The sequence below is a fragment of the Babylonia areolata genome, chromosome 21 (genome assembly GCF_041734735.1).
Source record: "Babylonia areolata isolate BAREFJ2019XMU chromosome 21, ASM4173473v1, whole genome shotgun sequence".
Taxonomy (NCBI): Eukaryota; Metazoa; Mollusca; class Gastropoda; order Neogastropoda; family Buccinidae; genus Babylonia; species Babylonia areolata.
Window position 1 is genome coordinate 4463665 of NC_134896.1, and position 24062 is coordinate 4487726.

The following is a 24062-nucleotide window of genomic DNA, read 5'->3' on the forward strand; positions in this document are numbered from 1 at the left end:
AAATGCACTAGTTTGAATCCCACAGTCTCCAGTATTTTCTCAACCTCCGTTGGACCTTAAGTGGTGATCTGGATGGTCTTTTCGAGAAATAAACCGATGTCTCATGTGCAGTATGCACTTAGAGCACATAAAAGAACCCATGGCAACAAAACGGTTGTCCCTGGCAAAATTCAATAGAAAAATCCACTTTGATAGGAACACGAATAAAATTGCAGGCTGAAAATTTTTTTTCTTTAAATGGGTGGCGCTCTCAGTGTAGCGAGCGCTCTCCCTGGGGAGAGCAGACCTAATTTCACACAGAGAAATCTGTTGTGACAAAAAGAGTAATACAATGCAACACAACACAACACAACACAATGCAATGCAATGCAATAGATACAATACAATAAATACAATACAATGCAATGCAATGCAATACATAATAATAACAGTAATAATGGTACTTATATAGTGCTGAATCTTGTGCAGAGACAAATCTAAGCGCTTTCGCACCAGTCATTCTCACGCATGCATAACTCTAAAACTAGAGAAACTAAAGACAAGGAAGAGGCAGGGAAGGGAGGCTATTTTGGGAAGAGGTGGGTTTTAAAGCCAGACTTGAAAGAGCTGAGTGTGGAGACTTGATGAAGCGAAAGAGGAAGTTCATTCCAATTGCAAGGTCCAGAGACAGAGAAGGAACGGCGGCCAACAGTCGAGAGTTTGAATCTGGGTATACGTAAGTGGAGTGGATCCGAAGCTGATCGTAGTGAGCGAGATGGAGTGTAGAGGTGAAGGCAGCCACAGTACAATGCAATGCAATACAATGCAATGCAATAGATACAATACAGTACAATGCAATACAATACAAAAACTGCCACACTCGCACACCACAGAAACACCTAACGCACGTGCAGCACTTGGCAGTCTCACACACGCCCTGCCCCGCCCCTCAAGCATCACCACTCACTGCCACTTTCTGAATGCCAACACCAACAACCAAGCAATGACCCACAATACCAAGACCTAAAAAAACAAACAAAAAAAACCCCACAACAACCAGAAACCGACACTGCAAGTCTGCAGCTCTGTGTGTGCCAGATAACTTGACGATTGAGACACTTTATGACCACCTATGTAGAAAGGATGGAAAGACTGATACAGGAGAGGATATATATATGTGTGTGTGTGTGTGTGTGTATGTATATATATATATATATATATATATATATATATATATATTGATGTATTATTACATAAAAGGAAACACCTAAGGAAAAACCAACAACTAAAGAACAGATGAAGGGAAACTGATAAGAACGGAGAAAAAAAACACACACAAAAAAACACACCACTAAATGACCTACACACAGATGAGGACTGACCTTGTCAAGTACTGTGGTCAAACTACTGGTCATACATACAACACAACACAATGCAATACAATACAATACAATGCAATACAATACAATACAATGCAATGCAATGCAGTATGACACAATACAACATAATACAGTATCACTTTATTAATCCCTCAAGGGGGAAAGTTTCTGTTACTGCTCAGACATGCACCAAGAATTACCTAAGCGTAATGATGAGAACACACAGGCATAAACACACACATAAAGATTTAACTGTATCTTTCATGGCACACACACACACACACACACACACACACACACACACACACACATGCATAAGAACAAACAGGCAAAAAAAAAAACAAAAAAAAAGACATCTAAATCGACATGAACAATCTTACAACAGTATTCACGCACAATCTCACAACAGTTTTCACGCACAGACAGACACATACGCCACGCCGGCAATACCTTCCTTCTGGCACACTTTCCCATCTCCCTGGAAACCAGGCAGGCACTGACACACATAGCGGGAGGCCCCAGATGGGTCCGGCACACAGCGAGCGTTCACGTCACAGTCGTTCATCACGTCGCAGCCCTTCACCTCGCACCGGAACCCGTCGCCTGGCAACCAAAAGTTCAGTTCAGCACACTGTGGTTACCATGGGCCCAAAACTGTTCATCACACTGTGGTTACCATGGGCACAAAACTGTGGTTACCATGGCCTAAAACTGTTCAGCACACTGTGGTTACCATGGGCACAAAACTGTGGTTACCATGGCCTAAAACTGTTCAGCACACTGTGGTTACCATGGGCCCAAAACTGTTCATCACACTGTGGTTACCATGGGCCCCAAACTGTTCAGCACACTGTGGTTACTATGGGCCCAGACTGTTCAGCACACTGTGGTTTCCATGGCCCCAAACTGTTCAGCACACTGTGGTTACCATGGCCCCAAACTGTTCAGCACACTGTGGTTACTATGGGCCCCAGAACTGTTCAGCACACTGTGGTTACCATGGCCCCAAACTGTTCAGCACACTGTGGTTACCATGGCCCCAAACTGTTCAGCACACTGTGGTTACCATGGCCCCAAACTGTTCAGCACACTGTGGTTACCATGGCCTAAAACCATTCAGCACACTGTGGTTACCATGGCCCCAAAACTGTTCAGCACACTGTGGTTACCATTGGCCTCAAACTACTCAGCACACTGTGGTTACCATGGGCACAAAACTGTTCAGCACACTGTGGTTACCATGGGCCCAAAACTGTTCAGCACACTGTGGTTACCATGGGCCCAAAACTGTTCAGCACACTGTGGTTACCATGGGCCCCAAACTGTTCAGCACACTGTGGTTACCATGGCCCCAAACTGTTCAGCACACTGTGGTTACCATGGCCTAAAACTGTTCAGCACACTGTGGTTACCATGGCCCCAAACTGTTCAGCACTGCTGATCACGAGTCAGTGCTGCTGGGGCCCTGTGCTCCTCACAGAGTCCACAGCACTGTCACACCATCACTCATGGCACAACTGTGCCACTTACGTGACTGTTACCACAGGTAATGAATCACATTCTTCATTATAACCAAGACATGTCAGAACTGTGGCACTTACGTGATTGTTACCACAGGTAATGAATCACATTCTTCATTATAACAAAGACATGTCAGAACTGTGGCACTCATTATTATTACTGTTGTCATTGCTGTCGCTTATAGTCCAGCTGACTGCACAGGGCCATATCAGCACTGTCAAACCATACAAATATCCACCCACATTAAACACAAAACTTTAACATACACACACACAACAACAACAAAAAAACCCAACCCATTAAGATACATGATAGTTACCACAGGTACTGTGTATTCTTCATCATAACATACCATGTCACTGACTGATACATGACTTGTTGTAATATCTTTTCACTTTTCTTTTAATCTGTTTTATAATCAAAGAATGCACAAAACTATGAATCACATTATCATGGCCAAGAACTGCTTTTGAATGATCTAAGTGTCTGTCACAGACTGTTTGTGGGTCAAGTGAACATGAAAAATATACATAACAAAACCAACGACCACATGGGGAGATATATCAAGTAAACACTAGAAATATACATAATATAACTAACAACCAGGTGGGGAGAGACTAGATGTCGGAGTGTGGGTGTGACACCTGCTCTGTAAGACCGCAGCCAGGTTTTCTCTCCAGTTCAAGGTTCAGCCTCACAAGAATTAGCGAAAGTTTGGCAGACATTATCTTCCTCTTCTCCTTCTTACCGCCAACGGCCATACCACATTGAAAACACCGGTTCTCGTCCGATCACCGAAGTTAAGCAACGTCGGGCCCGGTTAGTACTTGGATGGGTGACCACCTGGGAACACCGGGTGCTGTTGGCGACCTTTTTCTCAAGGCCTGACAAAGCGCGCTGGGTTACGCTGCTGGTCAGGCATCTGCTTGGCAGATGTGGTGCAGCGTATGTGGATTTGTCCGAACGCAGTGACGCCTCCTTGAGCTACTGAAACTGAAACTTACCCCTGAACTCTGTGAAGAGTCACTGGGGCGCCGCACAGAACTGTTGACCAGACTCCTCCAGGTGTGTCAGGTGTGTGTCAAAGCCTGGGTCTCTGTCCATCTGGCAACATTATGTCATGTTTTTCTGTCTTCCCCTCCCTCTCCCTCCCTCTCCCTCCCTCAACATTTCTGTGGAGGACTGTTTTAGCAATGCCATTATATCTAGTTACATGGCCACACCAGCGTAGCTTAGACATAATGCAAAACACCATCAAATTATAACTGCATTTTCCCCAGCCCTCACCTGCGTAGCCAGCTGGACAGCGGCACAGGAAGGCGTTGAAGTTGACGTCAAAGTCGCACACAGCCTCTCGTGCGCACACATTGGTCTCCCGGCAGTCATATTCCTGACAGTAGTCGCCGTCGCCATAGAACCCGTAGCGACACTGACACTGGAATCGGTTGGCATCAGGGTCAAAGTTACAGTCTGCATTGGCGTCGCACTCACCACACCTGTCTGCACAGTGAATATATACACAGCACATCTGTAAAGGTCTTATCAGACTGCATGCACATCAATTTTTATGGAGCACACTAATAGCAATAAAAAATTTTTAAATCTGCTCATAATAACCTATGAACGTGTGGAGAAAAAGTCTGGAAACAATTCAAGCAGACTGCATTAATTTGTCAGTCATCAGTACTCATTGTCAAGGCTGATGAGGTTCCCTGTTATGAATTGATGGAGATCGTCATTTGTTTCACTGAAATAATGGAATCTATGAAGCCATGATCACACTATTGTGTTGTCTTGCATTGTGTTGTCTTGCATTGTATTGTGCTGTGTTGCTCTGTGTTGTGTTGTGTTGTCTTGCATTGTGTTGTGTTGTCTTGCATTGTGTTGTGTTGTGTTGTCTCGTCTTGTCTTGCTTTCTGCTGCGTTGCGTTGTGTTGCGTTGCGTTGCATTGCGCTGCATTGCGTTGTGTTGTGTTGCGTTGCGTTGTGTTGCGTTGTGTTGTCTTGCACTGTGTTGTGTTGCGTTGTGTTGTGTTGTCTTGCACTGTGTTGCGCTGCATTGTGTTGTGTTGCGTTGTGTTGTGTTGCACTGTGTTGTGTTGCGTTGCGTGGCGTTGTGTTGCGTTGTGTTGTGTTGCACTGTGTTGTGTTGCGTTGCGTGGCGTTGTGTTGCGTTGTGTTGTCTTACACTGTGTTGTGCTGCACTGCGTTGTATTGTGTTGCGTTGCGTTGCATTGTGTTGTGTTACCTTGTGTTGTATTGTCTTGTCTTACTCCATGTCACAACAGATTCATCCCTGTGAAATCTGAGCCGTTTCCCCAGGGAAAGCATGTCGTTGATGTACAGTGCTACCTTTTTTTCTGTCTGCACATTCTGTTTTCCTATCAAAGTCGATTTTTCTACAGAATTCTGCCAGGGACTACCTTTTCATTGCCATGGGTTCTTTAACATGCGCTACAATCTTGCTGTACACTGAACCTCTGTTTATCATCTCATCCAAATGACAACCACTCAAGTTGTAGAGGAGGAGGAAATAGGGGCAAGTGAGGGATTTGATGCTATGCGCTCAGATTCTCTCGCTTCCTCAGCGAACATGTTACCACTAGGTCATCACTCCACCTCTTGTTGTTTGTGTGCACTGCTTTCCGTCCGACTGGTGTGATAGCAAAGATTAACGTGGAGATAATCAGCTGCCGTTTTTGTAAACAACTGAGTGAGCAGTCAGTACACATTCTGAAAACAGCACATCTAAAGGAAGACAACAGGACCTTTTATAATTTTCAATTTTAAACAGAAATAAAGTACAGTGAGACAAACTGCTCAAGTTGTCCACACGGTGCACCAACCTATGGGGCTGCAGGTGACGCCGTCGCCAGTGTATCCATAGCGACACTGGCACCGATACACCAGACGCTCAATGTCGTAGATACACTCCGCGTCTCTGCTGCAGTAGTGACAGTCGGCCTCTGGAACCATGTCACACAGTGATAACATCACACTACACGTTGTGTATCACACAGTGATAACATCACACTACACGTTGTGTATCACACAGTGTGGTAACATCACACTACACGTTGTGTATCACACAGTGATAATATCACACTACACGTTGTGTATCACACAGTGATAACATCACACTACATGTTGTGTGTCACACACAGTGATAACATCACAACACACATTGTGTGCCATACACAGTGATAACATCACAACACACATTGTGTGCCATACACAGTGATAACATCACAACACACATTGTGTGCCATACACAGTGATAACATCACAACACACATTGTGTGCCATACACAGTGATAACATCACAACACACATTGTGTGCCATACACAGTGATAACATCACAACACACATTGTGTGCCATACACAGTGATAACATCACAACACACATTGTGTGTCATACACAGTGATAACATCACAACACACATTGTGTGTCATACACAGAGATAACACAACATCACACTCAGTGTGTCATATATAGTGACAACACACACACACACACACACACACACACACACACAGATAATCATAATGCTGACAGGTAGGTATTCTGACGGTCCGTGGGTTGATAGTTGAAGCTGCCCCCACTTAAGCTGTCACACACACACACGCACATACACGCACACACACACACACACACACACACACAATCATAATGCTGACAGGTAGGTATTCTGACGGTCCGTGGGTTGATAGTTGAAGCTGTCCCCACTTAAGCTGTCACACACACACACACACAAGCACATACACACACACACACACATGCACGCACACATACACACACACACAGACACACACACACACGCGCACACACACAATCATAATGCTGACAGGTAGGTATTCTGACGGTCCATGGGTTGATAGTTGAAGCTGTCCCCACTTAAGCTGTCACACACACATACGCAAATACACACAAGCACACACACACACACACACACACACACACACACACACGCAAGCACACACACACACACAAGCACACACAAGCACACACGACACACACACACACACACCATGACAACAACACTGACAGATATCCTGTGTACTAACGGTCGTTGGGCTGACAGTTGATGCCGTCCCCACTGAAGTCGTCAATGCACTGACAGACGTAGCTGCCCGTCTCCTCGTCCAACACACACTCTGCGTTCTCCCCACAGATGTCCGCTTCATTGCAGTCAAAGCCTGCACACCACACATCCACCAAGTCATCCCCATTTGCTTATCGACAATTCGCCTAATTCCCAATTTACCTGTCACCAAATTGGTGATACCAATTTGCCTATTTCCAGTTCGCCTATGCATTCAGTTGATGTGTGCACGTGTGCATTGAGTGTTTGTGTGTGTGTGTGTGTGCGTTGAGTGTTTGTGTGTGTATGTATGTGTGTGTAAAGTGTTTGTGTGTGTATGTATGTGTGTGTGTGTGTGTGTGTGCGCGTTAAAAAAAAAATCCTCACTTTGTTTATTGTGTTATCAGTACTGTCAGAGTGTTTATTTTACGCATAAAAAGGTCTCTCAATAAAATGGTGGTATTGATAGGAAATTGTTCAAAATTGATGTGTAATGGATGTGTCTGTACTGAAGTCTCCACTCTCTCTGTTGATGTCTCCTTCATTCAATCTTCATTCCTTCTTTCTTTCAGACAGAGAGAGAGAGAGGGAGGGGAGAGAGAGAGGGGGAGAGAGAGGGAGGGAGAGAGAGGGAGAATTGGAACTGAAAATGGTTTATTCATGTCAAGGCCATAGTCCCAAATGAAAAGTGTGTGTGTGACAAAATAGACATTTGCAAATATGAATATGAGAGAATGGGGGGAGAGAGAGAGAGAGAGGGAGAGGGAGAGACAGCAAGGGAGAATTGGAACCGAAAATGGTTTATTCATGTCATGGCCATAGCCCCAAATGAAAGGTGTGTGTGTGACAAAATAGACATTTGCAAATACTAAGAGAAAGAGAGAGAGAGAGAGAGAGAGAGAGGGAGAGAGAGAGAGAGAGAGAGAGGGAGAGAGAGAGAGAGACTGGCAGTGAGTACAAAACACTAGCTACTGAAAGAAGCCCGCATCACAGAGTAATATCATGCTCACACTGTGTTTATCAGTGACACACTGACATCTCATGCTGAGTGTTGAGCCGTGTGGAATTGAAAACACCTCACTAATGGAATTCATACAGAGTACTGTACACTTAACTGCAATGTTTTTTGTGATGTAGCTGGTATAATATCAGTCCCAAATCTGACCATTCTTGATTTTACACACACACACACACACACACACACACACACACACAGATGCCAACTCAGTCATGGAGACACGCACATTCATCTTGTCCATCTCCTTTCACTTGTGGAAGTGATGTCAACAGACGTCCTCACATTCATATGCATGTATAGCAAAGAGTGGAAGAAAGACTGTGTCTGTCTATTCCCCTGTCTTTGTTTTTGCATATTTGTCCATATTTGCATGTATTTACAAGCATTAGAGATGGAGCTTATATATGTATGTATGAGTTTGTACATGTGAATGCACATACTAGTTAATGATTATTACTAACTTCAGTGAATGCATTTAATATCAAAATGAAGAAACAAAAAAGAAAAGAAAAAAGAAAGACTGAGCTGTGGTAGAGACTCCATAACTGTGAAGGAATCTGTGACAGAGTACTTTCAATAACAGCATGATAAATACATAAACTGACACTCCATACTTACGAACGGATACGCAGGTCACGCCATCACCACGGAAACCAGTGTTACATTCACACTGAGGCCGCCCCAGTTCACTGTTGAACACACAGCGAGCATTCTCCCCACAGTACTGGCCACTGCACTGCGGCTGGTCACCTAGACAAAGCAAGTTTCTCTTTCAACAGTGTGCACTGCTGCTGTTCACCTAGACAAAGCAAGTTTCTCTTTCAACAGTGTGCACTGCTGCTGTTCACCTAGACAAAGCAAGTTTCTCTTTCAACAGTGTGCACTGCTGCTGTTCACCTAGACAAAGCAAGTTTCTCTTTCAAAAGTGTGCACTGCTGCTGGTCACCTAGACAAAGCAAGTTTCTCTTTCAACAGTGTGCACTGCTGCTGTTCACCTAGACAAAGCAAGTTTCTCTTTCAACAGTGTGCACTGCTGCTGTTCACCTAGACAAAGCAAGTTTCTCTTTCAAAAGTGTGCACTGCTGCTGTTGAACAAATGACACATTTTCATCTTTTAACAGTTTTCACTGTGCTTGACAAGTCAAGGCAAGAATACTGCTCACCTGAACAAAAGACCGTATCATTGTAATGTACAGATTTGGGTTCTGCGCATTTTCATGGAGTGCAGATCATCAAGCAAGCATGAAATATAAAATTATGATCATAATCATTTGGTTCTAAAAACAACAACAAAAAACCAACCCCCAAATATGAAATATCAAAATTGTAAAACAGGCCATTTTAAAAACAGGCATTTTTATATGGCTCACATGTGTTCAAAGTTCATTTGTCATTACAGAAAATAGTACTGGATCAAAAACACACCATTCACCAATCTATTTCTGAAGGTCTGAAAGGGGGAAATAAGTGAGATAAACAGGCACAGAGAGACAGACCTAAAAAGATAAAGAATAAGAAACACACACATACACTCTCTCTCTCTCTCTCTCTCTCTCTCTCTCACACACACACACACACACACACACACACTTTAAAGTTTAAAGTTGAAAAATCTTACTTTATTGGAAAACATCTTTCCATATTCACGGCTGAGCTAAATGCTATAAAACAAGCTCTGAACTACTTAGTGAGCCATCAATATAGTTTTCTCGAAAATAGCATTCTTTGTTGATTCCAAATCAGTACTTAATGCTCAAGAATTATTTAGCCTTGAAACAAGACCTGACTTAGTTATTGAGGCAAATCATTTGGTACATTGTTTGAGGATTAAAGGGACTGAGGTCAGTTCTTGTCAGGTGCATTCTCATGTGGACATTCGTGGCAATGAAACTGTTGATAAGGCAGCTGAAAGAGGTGCACAAGATTCAGAAAAAATCGACAAAAATACATGTGCATCTTTCTGTAAAAGAGGCATACATTTTGTTAGAAAAATCAGCATCGGGTCGATTTCATAACCGATGGAAGGAAAAGCTTTTAAAACATACAGAGACATTATTCCCCGAGAATGTTATTAAAGAAAAGATACCAAATCTATCAGCTTGCTATACCAAATTAATAACCTCTGCTTTCTTCCGTATATAACTTGATGCACTGAAAACAAAGTATAGTAAAAACATTACATGCATCTGTGGTAAGCAGTTCAACTTGCATCATTGTTTGTTACACTGTCAGCAGTTACGTACCTTCTTGCCCAAGTATTTCAAAGAAATAACTATTCTGCAGATGATTTTTGGAAAGTTATTTCTGACAAGGTTCTTATGGTCGAACTTTCACAGGCACTAGTTCATAGCCCTATTTCTACATTCCTTTAATGTACTTCAGAATTGTGTTAATGGTTTCTGATTAGCATTAGCATTATTGAATTGTTACTGTTAAATGTAATTGCATGTTCATTACGCATTTTTTTTTTGTAGTTTTCTACCTTTTTTGTTTTCCTCTTCCCTCTCCCCACCCCCCTGGCCCCCCCCACACCCCCCTCCGCCCCTCCCTCCCCCCTCCACCCCTCCCCGCACCCCTCTTTTTAAAATGTATTTTATCTTATTTTATTTTAATAGTCTAATATCACTGATGGTGAAAAGACGCTAAACTAAAGAATGAACACACACACACACACACACACACACACACACACAAATACAAACACACGCTTAAACACGCCCACACAAAGGTCACACACACACACAGGTCAAAGAGATACTTACGAGTACAAACACGACCGTCTCCCCGATAGCCTGGCAGACACTGACACTGGAAGGAGCCATACACATTAAAGCAGCGGGCGTTCTGATCACACACATCAAGGTCCATTGCACATTCATCAATATCTGCAACACAATCGGCAACCCACCATCAGTGACACATTCATCAATATCTGCAACACAATGGGCAACCCACCATCAGTGACACATTCATCAATATCTGCAACACAAGGGGCAACCCACCATCAATGACACATTCATCAATATCTGCAACACAATGGGCAACCCACCATCTGTGACACATTCATCAATATCTGCAACACAATGGGCAACCCACCATCAATGACACATTCATCAATATCTGCAACACAATGGGTAACTCACCATCAGTGACACATTCATCAATATCTGCAACACAATGGGTAACTCACCATCTGTGACACATTCATCAATATCTGCAACAAAAAGGGCAACCCACCATCAGTGACACATTCATCAATATCTGCAACACAAGGGGCAACCCACCATCTGTGACACATTCATCAATATCTGCAACACAATGGGCAACCCACAATCAGTGACACATTCATCAATATCTGCAACACAAGGGGCAACCCACCATCAATGACACATTCATCAATATCTGCAACAAAAAGGGCAACCCACCATCAGTGACACATTCATCAATATCTGCAACACAAGGGGCAACCCACCATCAATGACACATTCATCAATATCTGCAACACAAGGGGCAACCCACCATCAGTGACACATTCATCAATATCTGCAACAAAAGGGGCAACCCACCATCAGTGACACATTCATCAATATCTGCAACACAATGGGTAACTCACCATCTGTGACACATTCATCAATATCTGCAACAAAAAGGGCAACCCACCATCTGTGACACATTCATCAATATCTGCAACACAAGGGGCAACCCACCATCAATAACAGATCTTCAAACATCAGTGTCCAGTTAAAGACTCTTAACATGCAAAGAATAATGCCATCAAAAGAGGAGAAATGAATATTAAAGACTTAACCCTTTAACTGCTGAAATCTGATGAAATCAAATTATCAATGCAGCATGAATTGTGGCATGAATTGTAAGTCCAAGAAATACTTCTTGTGTGTTTTTCAGTGGTGTAATTGATTTTGCAAAATGGCAATGGTGCTAATACTGACAGTGGTGACTGCCGTCATGATAACTGTAAATCATAGTGCCTCGTTGTGTCACAGGGGCAGCAACTCAGCAGGTTGTAGCTGGTCAGAAATGTGTCAGCAGCAGTACAGCAGGTTGTAGCTGGTCAGAAATGTGTCAGCAGTACAGCAGGTTGTAGCTGGTCAGAAATGTGTCAGCACTACAGCAGGTTGTAGCTGGTCAGAAATGTGTCAGCACTACAGCAGGTTGTAGCTGGTCAGAAATGTGTCAGCACTACAGCAGGTTGTAGCTGGTCAGAAATGTGTCAGCACTACAGCAGGTTGTAGCTGGTCAGAAATGTGTCAGCAGCAGTACAGCAGGTTGTAGCTGGTCAGAAATGTGTCAGCAGTACAACAGGTTGTAGCTGGTCAGAAATGTGTCAGCACTACAGCAGGTTGTAGCTGGTCAGAAATGTGTCAGCAGCAGTACAGCAGGTTGTAGCTGGTCAGAAATGTGTCAGCAGTACAGCTGGTTGAAGCTGGTCAGAAATGTGTCAGCAGTACAGCAGGTTGTAGCTGGTCAGAAATCTGTTAGCACTACAGCAGGTTGTAGCTGGTCAGAAAATGTGTCAGCACTACAGCAGGTTGTAGCTGGTCAGAAATGTGTCAGCAGTACAACAGGTTGTAGCTGGTCAGAAATGTGTCAGCAGTACAGCAGGTTGTAGCTGGTCAGAAATGTGTCAGCAGCAGTACAGCAGGTTGTAGCTGGTCAGAAATGTGTCAGAAGCAGTACAGCAGGTTGTAGCTGGTCAGAAATGTGTCAGAAGCAGTACAGCAGGTTGTAGCTGGTCAGAAATGTGTCAGCACTACAGCAGGTTGTAGCTGGTCAGAAATGTGTCAGCAGCAGTACAGCAGGTTGTAGCTGGTCAGAAATGTGTCAGCAGTACAACAGGTTGTAGCTGGTCAGAAATGTGTCAGCAGTACAGCTGGTTGTAGCTGGTCAGAAATGTGTCAGCAGTACAGCAGGTTGTAGCTGGTCAGAAATGTGTCAGCAGTACAGCAGGTTGTAGCTGGTCAGAAATGTGTCAGCACTACAGCAGGTTGTAGCTGGTCAGAAATGTGTCAGCACTACAGCAGGTTGTAGCTGGTCAGAAATGTGTCAGCAGCAGTACAGCAGGTTGTAGCTGGTCAGAAATGTGTCAGCAGCAGTACAGCAGGCTGTAGCTGGCCAGAAATGTGTCAGCAGCAGTACAGCAGGTTGTAGCTGGTCAGAAATGTGTCAGCAGCAGTACAGCAGGTTGTAGCTGGTCAGAAATGTGTCAGCAGCAGTACAGCAGGTTGTAGCTGGTCAGAAATGTGTCAGAAGCTGTGCAGCTGGTTGTAGCTGGTCAGAAATGTGTCAGCAGTACAGCAGGTTGTAGCTGGTCAGAAATGTGTCAGCAGTACAGCAGGTTGTAGCTGGTCAGAAATGTGTCAGCACTACAGCAGGTTGTAGCTGGTCAGAAATGTGTCAGAAGCAGTACAGCAGGTTGTAGCTGGTCAGAAATGTGTCAGAAGCAGTACAGCAGGTTGTAGCTGGTCAGAAATGTGTCAGAAGCAGTACAGCAGGTTGTAGCTGGTCAGAAATGTGTCAGAAGCAGTACAGCAGGTTGTAGCTGGTCAGAAATGTGTCAGAAGCAGTACAGCAGGTTGTAGCTGGTCAGAAATGTGTCAGAAGCAGTACAGCAGGTTGTAGCTGGTCAGAAATGTGTCAGCAGTAAAGCAGGTTGTAGCTGGTCAGAAATGTGTCAGCAGTACAGCAGGTTGTAGCTGGTCAGAAATGTGTCAGCAGTACAGCAGGTTGTAGCTGGTCAGAAATGTGTCAGCAGCAGTACAGCAGGTTGTAGCTGGCCAGAAATGTGTCAGCAGCAGTACAGCAGGTTGTAGCTGGTCAGAAATGTGTCAGCAGTACAGCAGGTTGTAGCTGGTCAGAAATGTGTCAGCACTACAGCAGGTTGTAGCTGGTCAGAAATGTGTCAGCACTACAGCAGGTTGTAGCTGGTCAGAAATGTGTCAGCAGCAGTACAGCAGGTTGTAGCTGTCCAGAAATGTGTCAGCAGCAGTACAGCAGGTTGTAGCTGGTCAGAAATGTGTCAGCACTACAGCAGGTTGTAGCTGGTCAGAAATGTGTCAGCAGCAGTACAGCAGGCTGTAGCTGGTCAGAAATGTGTCAGCAGTACAGCAGGTTGTAGCTGGTCAGAAATGTGTCAGCAGTACAGCAGGTTGTAGCTGGTCAGAAATGTGTCAGCAGTACAGCAGGTTGTAGCTGGTCAGAAATGTGTCTTCTTCTTCTTCTTTTCGGTCGCACTTGTCACAGAGTCAGGCTGGCCTGCGAGACAAATGTCGTCGTGGCTTCCAGGTCTTGTCTGCAGCCGTAGAGCTTGGTGCGTAGTGGGGTCGCTTCTGGCCACACGGTGTCTCTCAGTCCCTGGTGGAGGGGACAAGTCTGCAGAACATGTTCTGGTGTTTGGTCTTCAAGACCACAGGGACAGGTCTGTGATGGTGCCAGCTTCAGCTTCTTGAACATGTGCGCGTTAAGGCGGCAGTGTCCTGTGCGTAAGCGCATAATTGCTACCTGCTGCCAGCGTTCAAGCTCGTGATATGCATCCCTTGTGGCTTGTGGTCGTAGTGCTGCCTTCACGAGGGTCTTCTTTTCAGCGAAGCTAACACTGTTGTTTGGTTGTCTTTCTTTCGCTCCGAGTTTGGCGAGCTGGTCCGCAATTTCGTTGCCTGGAATTCCGCAGTGGGCTGGAACCCATTGCAGCACTACTCGTCGTTGCTGGGAAACTTCTTGTAGTTTCTCCTTGAGACGAGGAAGTTTATCTCTTGCAAGGGCTTCCAGGACAGACAACGCATCTGTCAGAAAGACAACTTGTGGGCATTCGCTCTCCGAGTCGTGAACCATTGAAGCGGCCTGTATGAGCGCCTGAACCTCAGCTGCGTAGTTTGAACAGTACTTTCCTGTGGGTATCCTTGCTGTGGATGTGTGGTGCTCAGGAGACTTCATGTACACTCCTGCTCCTCCGTCAGCAACAGCGTTGGTTGCAGAGCCATCTGTGTACACGTGAATCCAGGATTCTTCAGGGTACCTTTCAGCAATCATGGCTTGTGTCAGAGTGCGTTTGGCCGTGTCATCCTGAGAGTCTCCTGGAGCGACCTGAGGGACTGATGTTGAGATATGAAAACTTGTGGAGTCTTCATTCCATGGCTGCGGCAGGTCGTTGGGACTCAGTGGAAGCGTCGATGGAGGCACACCATCCCGGTGCGCCCTGGCAAGTCTCTTGCTTTCATGGATAAAGCTACTGCGCTTGAGGCGGTTCTTTGTCAGTCCGTTCATCCTCTTCTTCATCGGATGATCAGGCAGGCACTGGAACTTTTCTGCTTGGACCATGATTTTGGCGTCTCTCCTTTGTGCAAGGGGTTGTATGGCAGTAACCTCCTCCATGGCCTTGATTGGTGTGGATCGCATGGATCCGGTGATGATGCGTAGGGCTTGATTTTGGACCCTATCCAGAGACTGCTGGTGGGTCTTCGCTGCAGTAGACCAGGCTGTTGAGCCGTACTCAAGGTGGGGCCTGACGGTTCCCTGGTAGACGCGCTTGAGTATCGTTTCGTTTGCTCCCCAGCTGGTTCCGGCTAGCTTTCGCATGATGGCCAACTTGCGTCTGGCTTTTGCTTCAGCACGTTTGATGTGTGGCTTCCAGGTTTGTCTCTTGTCGAAGGTGACACCAAGATAGGTAGCCTCCTCGTCACTTCTCAGGGGTGTGTCGTCCAGTTTGATGGTTCCTGGTTTTTGTTTTGGTGACAGTGTGAAGAGTGTTGTAGAGGACTTTTCTTTGTTGATGGCTACACACCACTCCTCTGCCCATGCTGCTAAGCGGTCTGCTGCTAGCTGCATTCTGTAGGTGGCGGTAGTGGCATGTTCCTCCTTACACCACATCACTAGGTCATCAGCGTAGAGTGTAGCATGGATACCTTTGGGAAGTGTTTCAATGAGGTCATTGATGAAGATCAAGAAGAGGGAAGGGGAGAGGACTCCTCCCTGTGGAACTCCATGTCGCAGCAGTACTTTCTTGCCTTTGTGTCCGTCAACTGTGACCCTTGCCCTGCGGTTGTGGAGATAGGATCTGATCCAGCGCAGCATGTTCCCTGCGACCCCACATCTCTGCAGCTTCACGAGGAGGCCGTCAGTCCAGACTTTATCAAAGGCCTTTTGCAGATCAATCCAGGCAGCAAGAACTACCTTCTGCTCCTGGAACGCATCTTCTATTTCTTGTGCGAGGTAGGTAGCTTGGTCCTCTGTGCTGTGAAACTGACGAAAGCCTGCCTGTTCAGAAACCAGGATGTTTTCAGTCTCGAGATACCAAAGCAGGCGCTGGTTCACCATCCTTTCTAGGGTCTTCACAACGTAGCTGGTCAGGCTGATTGGTCTGTAGCTGGCCGCCTTCTTCTTGTCCTTTCCTTTCTTAAGGATAGGAATCATGATGGCTTCTCGCCAGACTTGAGCCAAGGTCCCAGTTTCCCAGCTGTGGTTGTAAACCTCCAGAAGTTTCAGGACGGCGGTGTTGCCGAGGTGCTTCAACATCTCGTTAGTGATCCCATCTGGCCCTGGGGATTTCCTGGTTTTTAGTTTCCTCAGAGCTGTCTGAAGCTCGTAAAGAGTGAGGGGCTGCTTCATGAGTTTCACATCGGTGTTGTGGGTCCGTTCTCTCTGTTCCCTTCTTGCTTCTCTTGTTTGGAGAGGGCTGACAGGTACATTGCTCTCCTCTGCGTAATTGTCAGCAAAGCGGTTGGCTGCGCGTCGTCCTGTCAGTAACTCTCCGTTCTTCTCCAGCGTAGTTGTTTGAGCTCTGCTGCCTTCATCATTGAGTTGACCTACAACTTTCCACAGCTTCCTTCCATCTTTCTCAAGGTTCAGCGCCGCTGTCTTCTCTCTCCAGCTCTGGCGTCTCGCTTGTACTTTTGCCTTGAGGAATTTGGCTTTCGTCTGCTGAAGTCGCAGGTGGTTCTCATCTGATGGATTTCTTTCTGCTTCCTGTCTGGCTTCTGTCATCTCGTCCTGAAGTTCTTGAAGCTGGTTTGACCAGTAGGGTTTGTAGTCTTTGCGAGCTCCACGTGGAATACATTCTTGGGCTGCTTGAAGGATGCAGCCGTTCAGCTCTCTGACAATGTTATTGATGTCTCTGCCGTGGACGTGGATGTCCCTGGTAAGAGCATTGGTGCGGTGTCTGAAGAGACCCCATTTGGCCTTCTTGTAATTCCAGCGTGGGGGCACTGGAGTGTTGGTGGTGTTCCTGTTGATAGTGATGAACACTGGCCTGTGATCGCTGCCTCCCAGCTGATCCCCTACTTTTCTGCTAACGTCTCCGTGGAGGTCGTCAGTGCAAAAGGCAAGGTCAGGGGTAGTGGTGGAGCGCCATCGTCTGGAATAGAAGGTTGGGGTGTCGCTTGGGGAGTTGATGAGAAGGAGATGATGGTCGTCTTGCCAGTCTTCCACTTCTTCACCTCGGCGGTCCATATGGTCGTAACCCCAGCTCTGGGAGTGGCTGTTGAAGTCACCCACAGCAAGAAAACTTGCGTCTGGGACCTCTATGGTGTCGAGGGACAGTGGACGGTCGTCGGGGCAGTAGAAGTTCAGGATGTGCAACTCTGTGTCATTCAGTTTGGCCCTAATCGTTTGGTACTCGGCATTCTCCATGTGGACGGCTGATTCGCAGGAGTGTATGTTGTTCCTAACAAGGGTCAGGATACCACCTTTGCGTCTTTCTGCTCTGTCCGACCTGAAGCACTGATAGCCTCTGACTTTGAATGCTTTTCCGCTTTGCAGGTGGGTTTCTTGAATGCAGCAGATGTTGATGTTTTTCTCATGCAGGAGGTGTTCTAGCTCCGTTTTTTTGTTCATGACTCCTTCTGCATTCCAATGCATAACCATGAAAGGTTGACGCTTCTTGGATGAAGTTGATGTGCTGCTAGTCGCATTCCTCCGCCGTCTCCTGGCGTGCCAAGACGGACGAGGGTGACCTCCAGTCGCTGAGGGCGGACTCCGTTGAGGCGCGGAGCCCGGCACTGCACCACCCTGGAGGGACCTCAGTGGGCGAGCGCCATCGGTTTCACATGATCTGTCCAACTCTGTCTCTTGTGCGTATTTGCATGGCACTGTGGTTTGTTAGAAGGCGCGCGCTGGCCCAGTACCGCTGTCTTCAGCCCTCTAGGTTTCTGTAGGGGTTACCCCGCCCTTAGCTCATGGCCTAAAGACCTACCCTGTGAGCACAGGGGACTGACTGCCAGTTAGTCTGGCCCCTACCCCACGCGGACCTGTCCGGCTTGGTTGAACCTGCCAGGAGTAAAACTCCCGCCGGCATAGCTCCGGGGGTTGTCAGGGCACGCAAGCCCCTGCACCGCGACAAGGCGGCAGTCGTTACAGGGGTCAGAAATGTGTCAGCAGTACAGCAGGTTGTAGCTGGTCAGAATGTGTCAGCAGTACAGCAGGTTGTAGCTGGTCAGAAATGTGTCAGCAGTAAAGCAGGTTGTAGCTGGTCAGAAATGTGTCAGCAGCAGTACAGCAGGTTGTAGCTGGTCAGAAATGTGTCAGCAGCAGTACAGCAGGTGGTAGCTGGTCAGAAATGTGTCAGCAGTACAGCAGGTTGTAGCTGGTCAGAAATGTGTCAGCAGTACAGCAGGTTGTAGCTGGTCAGAAATGTGTCAGCAGCAGTACAGCAGGTTGTAGCTGGTCAGAAATGTGTCAGCAGCAGTACAGCAGGTGGTAGCTGGTCAGAAATGTGTCAGCAGTACAGCAGGTTGTAGCTGGTCAGAAATGTGTCAGCAGCAGTACAACAGGTTGTAGCTGGTCAGAAATGTGTCAGCAGCAGTACAACAGGTTGTAGCTGGTCAGAAATGTGTCAGCAGTACAACAGGTTGTAGCTGGTCAGAAATGTGTCAGCAGCAGTACAGCAGGTTGTAGCTGGTCAGAAATGTGTCAGCAGTACAGCAGGTTGTAGCTGGTCAGAAATGTGTCAGCAGTACAGCTGGTTGTAGCTGGTCAGAAATGTGTCAGCAGCAGTACAGCAGGTTGTAGCTGGTCAGAAATGTGTCAGCAGCAGTACAGCAGGTTGTAGCTGGTCAGAAATGTGTCAGCAGTACAGCTGGTTGTAGCTGGTCAGAAATGTGTCAGCAGTACAGCAGGTTATAGCTGGTCAGAAATGTGTCAGCAGTACAGCAGGTTGTAGCTGGTCAGAAATGTGTCAGCAGTACAGCAGGTTGTAGCTGGTCAGAAAGGTGTCAGCAGCAGTACAGCTGGTTGTAGCTGGTCAGAAATGTGTCAGCAGTACAGCAGGTTGTAGCTGGTCAGAAATGTGTCAGCAGTAAAGCAGGTTGTAGCTGGTCAGAAATGTGTCAGCAGTACAGCAGGTTGTAGCTGGTCAGAAATGTGTCAGCAGTACAGCTGGTTGTAGCTGGTCAGAAATGTGTCAGCAGTACAGCAGGTTGTAGCTGGTCAGAAATGTGTCAGCAGCAGTACAGCAGGTTGTAGCTGGTCAGAAATGTGTCAGCAGTACAGCAGGTTGTAGCTGGTCAGAAATGTGTCAGCAGTACAGCAGGTTGTAGCTGGTCAGAAATGTGTCAGCAGTACAGCAGGTTGTAGCTGGTCAGAAATGTGTCAGCAGTACAACAGGTTGTAGCTGGTCAGAAATGTGTCAGCAGTACAGCAGGTTGTAGCTGGTCAGAAATGTGTCAGCAGTACAGCAGGTTGTAGCTGGTCAGAAATGTGTCAGCAGTGACAAGCAGTGAAACAGGGAGACAGACAGGCCAGGAGAGAGTTGTCTCACCCTGACAGTCCATGCCACTGCCCTGGAAACCGGCGCGGCACACACAGCGGAATGACTGATCCGACGGCACACAGTCAGCATGCTCGTGACACGTGTGGGTGGCATCGACACAGGGGTCACTTCCTGCACGCACCAGTTCAGGTCAATGTCACTTTACTCAAGTGATTTACACCAGCTTTGAACAGCAACAAACGAAAAACACAAAGCAAACCCCACAACATGACACAATAATCCGTTAAAAAAATATACATAAAATTTTGGTCCATAGACCTTTTTCAAGGATGAATGACATAATGTGAAAAATGACATATGAAGAATGACATGTTCTTATGTGATGTATACTACTCCCTCTCTCTCCCTCTCTCTCAGTGCTCTCAACCATATCCATATGTTTATTCACAGGTCTGTCTGTTGCACACCCACACCATAAGCTCCACACACTGAGGTCAGTGCAGAAAAGACAATGAGACATCAAGGCACCATCCCATGTTTTAGTCAAACACACTCAGTCCGTCAGGATAGTTGGTCTGCAGCTGGTGGCACCAGAGTTTCTCCCATCTCTTCCTGACAGTGGTGCTGGGTGTGTGGATCTGTTTTGATGGGTGTGCAGTGTGTGGCAGTAATGTCATGTTCCATCTCACCAATGTAAGGCATGTCAGTAATGTCATGTTCCATCTCACCAATGTAAGGCATGTCAGTAATGTCATGTTCCATCTCACCAATGTAAGGCATGTCAGTAATGTCATGTTCCATCTCACCAATGTAAGGCATGCCAGTAATGTCATGTAGTGATTTACACTTGGCAAAACAATTACGGTCTGTTCAGGTCTTGAGCAAATCCACACATTTAAACTTCACTCCTAACGTCACAATTCTGAATTAAACCGAACCAGACTCAAGACTACCTCCACATGTTATCTGATGCAGATGACAATCCAAAGGGCAGCGCTGCAGTGTCTGCAATTTACATTTCCTGCAGCCAGCATCTGGCCAAAGCATATGTATGCACATACAATTCTGATATGGATATGCTTGCATAGAATATGGGCCACAGATTCTTCTTCTTCTTCTGCATTCATGGGCTGCAATTCCCACGTTCACTTACATGTATACGAGTGGGCTTTTACGTGCATGACCGTTTTTACCCCGCCATGTAGGCAGCCATACTCCGCTTTCGGGGGTGTGCATGCTGGGTATGTTCTTGTTTCCATAACCCACCGAACGCTGACATTGATTACAGGATCTTTAACATGCGTATTAGATCTTCTGCATGCGTTTACACACGAAGGGGGTTCAGGCACTAAGCAGGTCTGAACATATGTTGACCTGGGAGATTGTAAAAATCTCCACCCTTTACCCACCAGGCGCCGTCACCGGGATTCAAACCTGGGACCCTCAGACTGAAAGTCCAACGCTTTAACCACTCGGCTATTGCGCCCGTCTGGGCCACAGATTAATTTGCCTCGTTCACACCAATTATGGGTCACAGATTAATTTGCCTCGTTCACACCAATTCGGGGCAGGAACATACTGTGGACAGGCTCTCATTAAAATAATTTTTTTAAATGTCCGAAGAAAAATCAAACATAAATGTAGGCACTTGCATACACAACATCATGGGATATATAACACACAAACATGATGCAAAGTGCCACATGATGAACAGAATGCACAATAAAATCAAGCTGTATTATGACATGAAATCCTTGACACAAAAATAAAGACCACACTTTTAAGACAATGTTTGTTCATTTGTCATACTGTGCATTCTATGATATACACACTGATACACACACACACACACACACACACACACACACACACACACACACACACACACCAACACAGCACAGTTCTTTGCTACTCGGTTCCAATCAATCCACCCCTGCCCAGTGCAAGGTAACACACTCACCTGTCAGGACGGACACCTTGTTGGACATGGCGTAACGCACCACCTGGTCATTCTCACTGTGACGCACAAAGTTGCGGGAGACTGCCAGCCTCATGGTGTGGGTGTTGGGGTTCGGGTCCGCCTCACACTCCTCAAAGGTCAGCGTCTGGTCCCACGTGTAGCGGAAGGCCACGTCGTTCACACGGTAGGTGCGCACAGAGAAAGACTTCACCAGGCCTGCCGCCGCACACACACACACACCAATGAGGCACCCACCTACCTGTGATCTCTGAGTACACTGTGAAATAACTGTACTTACACACACCTGTGGGGCACTGAACTACCTGTGATCTCTGAGTACATTGCTTAATAACTGTACTTACACACACCTACGAGGCACTGACAAACCTGTGACCTCAGAGTACATTGTGAAATAACTGTACTTACACACACCTGTGGGGCACTGACATACCTGTGATCTCTGAGTACATTGCTTAATAACTGTACTTACACACACCTGTGGGGCACTGACATACCTGTGATCTCTGAGTACATTGCTTAATAACTGTACTTACACACACCTGTGGGGCACTGACATACCTGTGATCTCTGAGTACATTGCTTAATAACTGTACTTACACACACCTGTGGGGCACTGACATACCTGTGATCTCTGAGTACATTGCTTAATAACTGTACTTATGCACACCTGTGGGGCACTGACATACCTGTGATCTCTGAGTACATTGCTTAATAACTGTACTTACACACACCTGTGAGGCACTGACATACCTGTGATCTCTTGAGTACACTGCTTAATAACTGTACTTACAAACACCTATGAGGTGCTTACTTAATCACAATCTCATAATACATTGTTTGGCAGTAGCATTTCATTTCTTCATAGCACATTGCTTAATAATTGTACAAGTATACAAACACCACTGAGGTACTTGCATAATCACATTCTAATAAATAATACATTGTTCACTAGCAGTATTTTCATTCAGCATCTTTACTTATCATGGATAATACTTGTTTAGTAGATGTCCATGATAGGACTTTTGCGGGAGAGAAAAATAAACAAGACCAGAATGGATCCACCTGCCTTTGTCAGGTCTGAAAGATGTCAAAATACCTGTCTGTCACTTCCAGATCATCGACATTTAAGGATCTTGTATTGTCAGAAAAAACAACCAAACTTTGTAATGAACTGACAGTAATATATGACATAAAACTTGCTTGGATGCTTAAACTGTGAGAAATTTTAAAAAAATCAATTTCAGATGCAGCATGGTGGGCAGACATATGAATTAAATCATGTCCTGTTGACAGCAGAGGAGGTCCTGACAGCCTTTTATGGCCCAAGGGCAGCAAATTCACATCCACTGTGTCTACGGCACAGCAAATGAAGGCATGCGCCAACCTTCTCTTTCTGCTGTTTCAACCTTCCCCAACCAGTCATGTACCTGGTTGACGTACCCATTCAAACCTGGTTGATGTACCCATTCAAACCTGGTTCATGTACCCACTCAAACCTGGTTCATGTACCCATTCAAACCTGGTTGACGTACCCATTCAAACCTGGTTGATGTACCCATTCAAACCTGGTTCATGTACCCACTCAAACCTGGTTCATGTACCCATTCAAACCTGGTTCATGTACCCATTCAAACAAACCTGGTTCATGTACCCATTCAAACCTGGTTGACGTACCCATTCAAACCTGGTTGACATACCCATTCAAACCTGGTTCATGTACCCATTCAAACCTGATTGGCGTGAGGAAGTTCAGTGCCGTTACTCAAGGAGGAATCACAGTGTTCGGACAAGTCCATATTTGCCACACCTCATCTGCTAAGCAGATGCCTGACCAGCAGCGTAACCCGACAGGCTTAGTCCTCTGGCCTTGAGGGAGGAAAGAAATGTGAGGAAAATTAGAGCAAAGGGCCTTTCCCAAGGACACCACAACGTGCCAAAACTTGGCCTCGAACCCTGAACACTGGTGATCGCTGAATCACATGTCCAATGACTAACCACCTCTTCCATGGTGCCTCAGCAAAGGAAACACACACACAAGGAGAAATACACACACACACACACACACACACACACAAACACACCACAAACACCCACCTCGTCCGACTCTCTTGTAGTTTTCGACGTAGTCATCGATGGTGACCTTTGACCCTGCGGTGATGTCGGGCAGGTCTCCCTCCAGGTGAGTGTCCATCCTCAGGTTGTTCAGGGCGTCCTGGCCAAAGAAGCGCTGAGTGATGCGCATAGAGTGCACGGTTCGGTTACCACGCTGGTAATTCACCACCGCTGTCCGGTTAAAGACGCCACCTGGCAAACAGGCACAGCAGGTTAGGTTTCAGTCATCAAACTTTAGCCACAGACTTACACTCTGTAAATCAAGTGAGT

At 46.1% G+C, this 24062-nt stretch overlaps 1 protein-coding gene and 1 non-coding gene across 2 annotated transcripts in view; one reads left to right on the forward strand and one right to left on the reverse strand.

The window, feature by feature from the left end:
• LOC143295662 (nidogen-1-like) overlaps positions 1-24062 on the reverse strand; it is an 85813-nt gene that overhangs the window by 27180 nt on the left and 34571 nt on the right. Inside the window, exons 8-16 of the mRNA XM_076607277.1 lie at positions 23775-23984; positions 21660-21875; positions 19748-19870; positions 10743-10865; positions 8599-8730; positions 6946-7077; positions 5726-5845; positions 4167-4379; positions 1809-1961 (exon numbers count right to left, since the gene is read on the reverse strand). Coding sequence (XP_076463392.1) covers positions 1809-1961; positions 4167-4379; positions 5726-5845; positions 6946-7077; positions 8599-8730; positions 10743-10865; positions 19748-19870; positions 21660-21875; positions 23775-23984 — 1422 coding nt within the window. The remainder of the gene's footprint in view (positions 1-1808; positions 1962-4166; positions 4380-5725; positions 5846-6945; positions 7078-8598; positions 8731-10742; positions 10866-19747; positions 19871-21659; positions 21876-23774; positions 23985-24062) is intronic.
• On the forward strand, positions 3629-3747 carry LOC143296753 (5S ribosomal RNA). Its single transcript, XR_013057174.1, has one exon. It is a non-coding gene; the product is annotated as a 5S ribosomal RNA (ribosomal RNA).